Source organism: Octodon degus, unplaced genomic scaffold (assembly GCF_000260255.1).
Source record: "Octodon degus isolate 3935 unplaced genomic scaffold, OctDeg1.0 scaffold00056, whole genome shotgun sequence".
Taxonomy (NCBI): domain Eukaryota; kingdom Metazoa; phylum Chordata; class Mammalia; order Rodentia; family Octodontidae; genus Octodon; species Octodon degus.
Genome location: NW_004524632.1, coordinates 9188451 through 9197403, shown reverse-complemented (window position 1 = coordinate 9197403; position 8953 = coordinate 9188451). Strand labels below are relative to the sequence as shown.

At 49.9% G+C, this 8953-nt stretch overlaps 1 protein-coding gene across 4 annotated transcripts in view; it reads left to right on the top strand.

The window, feature by feature from the left end:
• The first annotated feature begins 1078 nt into the window (after positions 1–1078).
• The window catches only part of Med24 (mediator complex subunit 24), a 25937-nt gene continuing 18062 nt past the window's right edge, over positions 1079–8953 (top strand). The window contains exons 1-3 of one of the 4 annotated variants that reach the window (XM_023718093.1): positions 1079–1365; positions 5348–5522; positions 5604–5686. In XM_023718093.1, the coding sequence (XP_023573861.1) occupies positions 1270–1365; positions 5348–5522; positions 5604–5686 (354 nt within the window). In that variant the 5' untranslated portion in view covers positions 1079–1269. Of the gene's footprint in view, positions 1366–4626; positions 4780–5347; positions 5523–5603; positions 5687–8953 lie in introns of those variants that run through there. The other 3 variants (XM_004633718.2, XM_023718095.1, XM_023718094.1) reach the window with 3 other exon arrangements.

Below are 8953 nucleotides of genomic sequence, written 5' to 3'. Positions count from 1 at the left end.
TTTTTTTTTTTTTTTTTTTTTTTTTTTTTTTTTTTTTTTTTGAGACAGGGTCTTGCTATGCAGCCCAGGCTGGGCTTCAGCTCACTTTGTAGCCTAGGCTGACCTCAAACTCGAAGGGGTCCTCCTGCCTCAGCATCCTGAGTGCTGGGATTATAGGCATGTACCACCGTGCCTGGCTAAATATCCATAGCTTTTAGTTTCACATTGCCATTTGCCAGCAGAGAAAGTGGAGGAGGAGGAAGAGGAGGAGGAGGAGGAGGAGGAGGAGGAGGAGGGGAGTCTCCTCTGCCATCAGAATTTGGGGCTTACTATCCTGCAGCCCTCCTCCAGTTAGAGGAGAAGACTGGACAGTCCAGTATGTTGAGAGTATAAAATAGAGCATCTAACCTGATGTGCTTGGCCCCACCTGTAATCCCAGAATTTTAAGAGGCTGAGGCAGGAGGATCAGAAGTTCAAGCCTAGTTTGGGCAATTTAGCAAGAGCCTGTCTATAAAAAAAAAAAAAAAAAAAAAAAGGGAGGCCTCTATCCCCAGTACTGCAGAAAAACAAAACAACAACGAAAAAAACACAAAGAGAAAAAGAGCAGCTGTTGGACTGGCGGGAGGAGCAGCGCAAAGGAAATGGCAAGCTGCCTGGCTTCCCCGCCACCGTTGGGGGCCCCAGGATCCCAGCACCCCTCTTCCCTCTGTGCTGGGAGCCAGAGGCAGGAGGCCGGCTCTTCCCCAGGGTGTTGGGCGGAAACTGCAGGCAAGGCTGGTTCTGGGTCTGCCTCGCCTGGAAGGGGGCAGGAGGAAGTCAGATCCGGGGCCACCCCATCGGCCTCTTCCCATCCGTCCCTCCAGATAAATAGGAAGCAGGGACTTGATTTGGAAACTGATAGAGGGGGAAACTGGTTTGGAGCCAGCCGTGTCTGAGTGCCTTAGAATGACTCTTTCCCAGCCACCTGCTGCTCAGAATCTGGGCACCCAGGAGAGTTTCCAGAGGGCAGTGCTCTGCGGGGGTGGGGCGGGGGTGTGTGACTCAGTTTCCCTCCAGAGACGGGTGGATGCCTTGCTGTTCCCTGCTGGGCTCAGTGTTTCTGGGTTTTTGGGTCTGGATCCTTGCCACTTCCCTTCTCCATTCTCTATTAGCCTACATAAGGACTGTCCCCTTCCCCGGGGCCTCCAAGCCCTGTTGCTTGCAGTCTCTTGCCCTATTCTGACCTCATTTTATTGTTGCAGTTGGTGGTGGTGGTGCTGGTGGTTTTTGGACCCAGTTCCAGATGTTGCCATGTCCCTTTGCCTGCACTTCCCTGTCCCCTCTTCTGGCCAGCAAGATGACTATGTAGGGTGGCAGAGGTGGCGGAGGGACAGCTGGGGACAGTGGGTAAGAGGAGGGGACTTGGAGACCGGCTGGGACATCTCCTTGTATAGAATCTCTTCTCCGGCCCTCTGCAGCATTATCGGACAGTCTTGTCCTTGCTGTGGTCAAGCCAGAGAGCTCAAGGGCGGCCCCAGAAGATAAAGCGCGGAGGAAGAGGTGGTGTAGGGAAAGGCTGCTTCCGACATTCAGGACAAGGGCAGGAAGGGCTAAGCAGAGAAACTGAAAACAGTTTGGCCTGGGGCTGAGGGACACCCTGGGTGTACATGTTCAGTTTGGGGAAAACGGGCCAAGTCTAGAGAAGTGTCTGCTGGGCAGAGATGGGGCGCGGGGTCCCCAGAAGGCAGAGGGCCTTGCTCCAGGTGCTGCCTGCTGTCCCCATGCATGTGGGGCGCCTCCCTGGAAATCAGCCTGACTTCCTGGCAGAGACAATGGGGCGGGCTCAGAGTAGCACCACCCTCAGGGCCTGAATCTTCTCCTTCCCAGGTACCACTAACCCAGAGAGGAGATACCACGAAGTCCATGGTTCCCCTCCCAACAGGGCATTTGGTGGCACACGCCTGCAGTTCCAGCCCTTGGGAGGCTGAGGCAGGAGGATGGCCAGGAGTTCAAGGCCCGCCTGGGCTATATGGGGAGAACCTGACCCACGAAGCAGGGAAAGCAATATGGGACATGGGCAGTGGGATCCAGCAACGGAGAGGGGTGGGGCTCAGGCTGCTGTGACGGGCCAGAAACGGGACGTAGGAGTGGGCAGAGGAGAGCCAGGAAGCCCGCAGGGCAGAGCCCGCACTGAGTGAGGCTGCTGGCAGCGTCCAGGTGGAGCAAGTGAGGTGGCCGGGGGCCTGGGGCTATGGGGGCCTGGGGCTATGGGTGAGGGTCCAGGTTGCCCCTCCTTTCCTCTTTGGATGTTTCTCTACACATATTTGACAGCTGGCTTTTATTTCATTTTATTTTTGGTACTGGGAATCCATCTCACGCTTGCCAGCCAGGCGCTGTGCCACTGAACTATGTCCCCGGCCCCGGTTTTACTTTTATTTTTGTTTCTCCTGGGGATTGAACCAGAAGGAAATACTGAGCTACACTCTCAGTCTTTTTCATTTTCTATTTTGAGGCAGGGTCTCACCAAATTGCTAAATTGACGAGGCTGGGCTTGAATCTGTGATTCTGATCCTCCCGCTTCACCCTCCCACAGTGCTAGAATTATAGGTATGGGTCGCCATGCGCAGCAGCAGTTTTGCATAAATAATTTTCTCCAATGGGGTCCTTTAGGCAAGCACAAAGGGTGCACATGCAGGGGGCATGGGTGGTATGGGGTGAGGGCAGAAGGCCATCGATCGTGCCAATCTCAGGGGCACATGGGCTCCTCCAGCCTTGCTCCTTTGGACAGGGGTCCGCCCGCCTCTTTGGCCCATACTGCAGACAACCAGGGTCCTAGCATGCTCTGCCCATTTCAACATGGGTATTTCTGGGACCCAAGGTGCTTCTCTCCCAATTCATCCGATTTTTACTCACAAGGTGGCCCGGGGTTAGATGCTGGGTAATACAGATGGAGCAAGGACGGACGGACTGGTGCTTCAGGGTATGGGACCAGGAGCTGGAAAAAGCAGTGGGAGCACAGGAGCTGGGGGGGGGTCTCGTGGCCTCCTCCTGGCCCTGGTGTAAGTGACTGGCAAAACCTGTCCAAAGGACAGAGCTGGCCTGAGGGTGAGACACCCCAGCCAGCGGTGGAAAACACCTGGTTTCAGGCTTCCTGCTGGAGGGAAACGGGCTAATGCCAAAACTGTGGGCGGAATAATCTATAATGTGTTCTCTCTTTTTTCTTTTTAATTAATTAATTAATTAGATATAGGGTCTCACTATGCGCATTTCAGACTTGTAGTTTTCCTCCTTTCTCAGCTTCCCCAGCACTGGGATTACTGGCCTGTGTCACCATGGCGGGTTTTTGCGCCCAGTGTTTCGGGGATCCACTTAGCATCCAGTACCAGGGATGGAACCTGGGTCCTTGCGCTTGCCAGGCAGGCACTTAGACCACTGAACTATTACCCCAGCACCTGTTTCTCTCTCATCTTTATTTATTTATTTATTTTTGGCGGAACCAGGGATTGAACTCAGGCCCTTGTGCTTACCAGGCAAACACTTACTCTACTGAGCCATCTCCCTGGCCCCTCTCTCTTGTCTTTTTGAGACAGGGTCTCACTATTGTAGCTCAGGCTGGCCTTGAGCTCACTTTGTAGCCCAGGCTGGTCTTGAACTTGCAATAATCCTCCTGCCTCAGCCTCTCGAGTACTTAGATTATAGGTGTGTGCCCCCACCCCCGGCTATGTTCTTATTTTTCTTTTTTCTTTCTTTCTTTCTTTTTTTTTCCTTTTTGCTGGCTCAGGATGCTTAAAGGGCAGGTCTGGTAAGGCTCGAGGATCTAGGGACTGGAGAATCACAGAATCCTGAGCCTGACTGGTTTGCCTAAGCAGGCACTTAAACATCTGAGCCAATGGGCAGGCCCCTCTCCTTTTTTTTTCCTTGCCATAGAGTCTCACTATGAAGTTCAGCCTGGCCACCTGTGTAGCCCAGGTGGGCCTTGAATTTATGACAGTCCTGCCTCAGCCTCCCGAGTGCTGGGATTATAGGTGTGTATTGCTATGCACAATAGAAGTTTTAGATTTATAGGAAAGACATTGAGGATAGTAGAGAGCACTCATGTACTCTGTACTTGCTGTCTTTTTTTGTTTTGCTTGGTACAGGGCATCCAACCTAGGGTTTTTAATCCTTCCTTCTTTCCTTCCTTTTTGGTACAGGGCATTGAACTCAGGACCTTGTGCTTGACGGGCAAGTGCTTATTCTACTGAACTATCTCCCTGGCCCCCAGGGTCTTAATCCTGAGCTACATCTCCAGCCCTTTTTTGTTTTGGGGACCCAGTCTTGGTAAGTCACTGAGTTGCAGGAGCAGTTTGCAGAATCAGGACCTGATTGTGGGCAACTGTGCTTGTAGGATACAGGTGTGGAAAATGTGAATTCTGGCAGCGCCAGGGCTTTGGAGGAAAAAAAAAGGTTTAAAAGCTAGGAGAGAACGTTACTGACCCCAAAGTCGCAGTAGTGCTTCAGCTCGTTGGAGGTTCGTCCTAAATGAACAGAAGTCAGAAGGTCCGAGTATGTTCATCCCGGAGCTTCCCTACAGCTCACACAAACGCGGTTCCCAGAGTAAAGACTACTATTCCCAGAAGGCACTGCGGCGGGCATGTTCCTTTTGCTCCATTTCTATTGGCTTCTGCCAGTACCGCTCAGCCAATAGGAAATGAGTTCTTTGATAAGTGCCAAGATGGTGCTGCCTAGGAGGTAGAGCTGAATTGTCCGGTAGGCTTAAATTTAAGGAGGTGGTGGATGAAAAGGAAATAGGGAATTATAGTTAAAGAGGACCATAGAGGGGTAGGTGGGGGAGGGATCTAGACTTGGGGGTACTAGTGGTGAGGGGTACAGCCAGAGCTAAGGGAGTAATTAAGCAACTGGGGCTGGCTTATCCGCTTCTTGCTCTTGCTTTTTTTTTTTTTTTTTTTTTTTTAATTTTTTTTTTTCTTCCCTTTGTAATCTTTGTATTAGCTTCTTTTACAGTTTTATTTATTTGGTCTTGGCTTTATGAGACAGGTCTTGCTGTGTGGTTCAGGCTGGTGTTGAACTTAGTCTGTGCCCCAGGCTAGCCTCGAACTCACGACAGCCCTACCCAGCCTCCTGAGTGCTGGGGTTCCGGGGTGCTGTGTCACACCCTCTTCTCGGGGCTCTAGATGAAGGAAGGATGATTCAGGAGGGGAGATTCTGATGGGACTTCAGTCTTGCCTTGCCCCTCTTTTCCGTGTTGCTTCAATCTCCCTGCGTCTCCATTGTGTGTAACTCAGCCTTCCCAGTCTTTTTTTTTTTTTTTGGCGGAACCGGGGATTGAACTCAGGCCCTTGCGTTTGCCAGGCAAGCGCTACTGAGCCGTCTCCCCGGCCCCTCCCAGCCTTTTCTTCAGGACGTCACCAGTTTCATCTCTCACGCTGACATCATGAAGGTGGTGAACCTAAAGCAAGCCATTTTGCAAGCCTGGAAGGAGCGCTGGAGTGACTGCCAGTGGGCCATGAACATGAAGAAATTCTTTCCCAAAGGAGCCACCTGGGACATTCTCAACCTGGCAGGTCTCAGGGGATGCCGGGAGGACAGACGGGAGGGATAAGCTGAGGCGAGTGCCCCTTGGTCTCATTTCGGTCCCACTGCAGAAGCGCTACTGGAGCAGGCCATGGTTGGGCCGTCCCCCAACCCTCTCATCCTCTCTTACCTGAAGTACGCCATTAGCTCCCAGGTAAGCGGCCGGCTCTCCAGGAGCCAGGGTTTGGGAGGTAAACACTGGGGATCAGTTGTTAGCGCACACCTTCCAGGTGTATCGGTTTAAAACCGATCACCTCTGAGTTTCAGTTTTCTTTTTTCTTTGTACGTTGTGAGATAGTGTCTCTCTCTGCAGTTCAGGCTGGCCTCCAACTTGCAGCAGTCCGTCTGTATTAGCCTCCCGAGTGCTGGGACCGGAGGTGTGCACCACCATGCCCTGCTCATTTTATATTTTGTGGCCGGCTCAGCCCACCCTGGGGGTGGGGCTGGCCTAGCTTGTGGTGCAGGGATTGAACTGGGGTCCCTGCCAGCTTGCATAAACTTGCCTAAGCGGGTACTTTAGACTGCTGAACTATCTTGCTGGCCCTCGTTTTATTTTTTGAGACTGGGCCTCGCTATGCAGTTCAAACTGGCCTGGAACTCTTTGTGTAATCCAGGCTGACCTCAACTTGTGGTGACCCTCCTGCCTCAGCCTTTTGAGTACTGGGATCACAGCCTTACATCACTGAGTTTGAATTTTCACCACTGAGTTTGAATTTTCTTGTAAAATAAGGATACTTGGGGCTGGTGAGATGGCTCAGTGGTCTAAAACACCTATTTAGAACAGGCTTAGCAAAGCACAGGGACCGGGGTTCAATCCCCCAGCACCACATGCCAGCCAGCCCCACCCCCTGGTGGGCTGAGCTGGACACACACACACACACACACACACAAATACATAAAATTAAAAAAAAATAAAATAAGGATACTTAATTTGTTTTGATGGATATTACATTCACTAATTTACTCCAACCCTCACTGTTTACCAGTGCTTGTGTGTATGTGGTAGACCCTGGGGATATAACAACACGAGCTGATCCCAGCACACGGAAGGGCTCGGGTAATACAGGTGTCTTAACTAAATCAGTCACAGAATGGGTTTATGTTGAAGTTTAGGTGGAGTATTGGTTCCATGGGAGTTTGTGGGAGGGACAGCTAATCTGCTTTGACCAATCAGGGAAGGCTTTCTAGAAGAAGCAATTTTTTTTTTCATTTATAGATTTGGTACAGGGTCTCACTATGCAGCTCAAACTCGTGGTGAGCCTCCTGCTTTTATCCCCCCCACCAGTGCTGGCATTACAGGCGTGCACCACCACGCCCGAACTCGAATCCATGTTTAAACTAGGGCCTGACTGTTAAGTGGAACAAGTCAGAACATACAAAGCTGGGAGGCAGCAGCCTTGTGATGTTTAAGAAATGAAGAAAGTTTTGCTTTCAGGATCGTCTTTTTTTTTTTGAGACAGCATCTCATTATATAGTTCAGGATGGCCTTGCACTGAGTAGCCTGTGCTGGCCTCAAACTCATGAAATCCTCCTGCTTCAGCCTCCCTGGTGTCAGGATTGTGAGTGTGTGCCACTACAGCCAGTGAGGATCTAAAACAAAAATTAAGAAATATTTATAAGTTCACTTAAATATTATTTTTAAAAATCTTCTTACATGTTGACATAAGTAACACTGTAGTAAAAAATAACCATCTTTTCCAAAACAACATGTGCTAGGAAAATGGCATTGTTTTGCGCTTTGCAAATCTTTACTGTGTGTCTTAATAGGAGATAGCCGGGTTCTCAGGCGTGCCTGTGGACTCGGTCATTGGAGGCTCTTTTGCTTAGAGTATATGGAGACAATGTGGCCTCGTGTATCAGCAGTTGAAAGGGCAGAAGTGCTTTATTTTTTGTATTTAGGACACGGGGTACAGGGTCTCACTGCATAAATCGGCTCGTAGTGATCCACCTGTTTACAGCCTCCCAAGTGCTGGGATTACAGGCACGCGCCCCCACGCCTCGTCTCAGTCTCTGTCTCTGTCTCAGCGCGCCCTGGGGGCGGGGCCGGCATAGTGGCCTGGGATGGAACTCCTGGCCCCTGCAAGTCTGCTTAAGAGGCGATTTAATCTGCTGAGCTATTTGGCTGGCCCTAGGGCAGAAATGCTTTAATAAGCTTTCTAGATAACGAATATTCTCCAATACTGTACTAAAATTTTTCATAAAGTCCTATCAAGGAACATTTTGTACTTTGTCACATTAAAATCCAGTGGTTTCTTTGTTGTACTTTGAATAGAATTTTTGGTCATGAATGATTTGGGCAAAATTACCAAGTGGACATTTGGAAAATGTCTAGCTCCAATAAGATTTTTATTGTACCACTATGAAGACAACAATATGTAATGTACTAATTATTGGAACCCACTAATGGGTTTTGCAATTATCTCATTGCTATTTGTTTCTCAATAAAATTAAGAAAAAAAAAAAAAAAAAGAAAATGTCCATGACAGAGTTCTGCACATGCTCGAGTTCCTCACAATTATACAGTATCTAGACACACATGGGGGAGCCTCTGGGGCACCCCACTGTGCTTTGTGAGAGTGAGAGTGAAAAGCAGGTGACATGTTAGAAGCATATTAAAAATAATTTTGGGGCTGGGGAGATGGCTCAGTAGAATAAAGCGCTTGCCTGGCAGGCACAGGGTCCTGAGTTCAATCCCCAGTAAAGAAAAAAAAAATTGATTTTCCAGACCTCTTTTTTGAGAGTTTCACCGTGTAGTCCAGGCTGGCTTTGAATTCACTATGTAGCCCAGAGTAGCCTTAAACGCATTGATCCTTCTGCCTCAGCCTCCCGAGTGCTGGGTCAGCGAACCTCTTCAGAAGGTCGTGGGGGGCCGGGGAGATGGCTCAGTAGAGTAAGTGCGTGCCTGGCAGGCGCAAGATCCTGAGTTCAATCCCTGGTACTGCAAAAAAAAAAAAGGTCTCAGGAACCTGATGGTGCACTCCCCAGAGCTAGGGAGGCGGAGGCGGAGGCAGAGGCGGCGGGGGTTGGGGGCAGCATGAGTTTTGAGACCCCAGAGTGGCCTGGACATATAAGAAGACCCTAGCTCAAAAAAAAATTTTATACCAGAAATTGAACATAGGACCTCATGCTTGCTAGGTAGGCACTGTGCCACCGAGCTATATCCCTGGCCTTAAAAAAAAATTTTTTTTTTTCCAGTACCAGGGATTGAACTCAGAACCTTGTGCTTGCCAGGCAAGCACTTATTCATTCTACTGAACTATCTCCCCAGCAACCCCCCCCAAAAAAAAATTGTAATTGGCATTTTCTTTTTAATGTATTTGGTACAGGGTCTAACTGCGCAGTTCAGACTCTAGGGATCCTCCTGTTTTCAGCCTGTCCAGGGCTGGGATAGCAGGCCTGCACTACCAGGCCTAACTGCTAA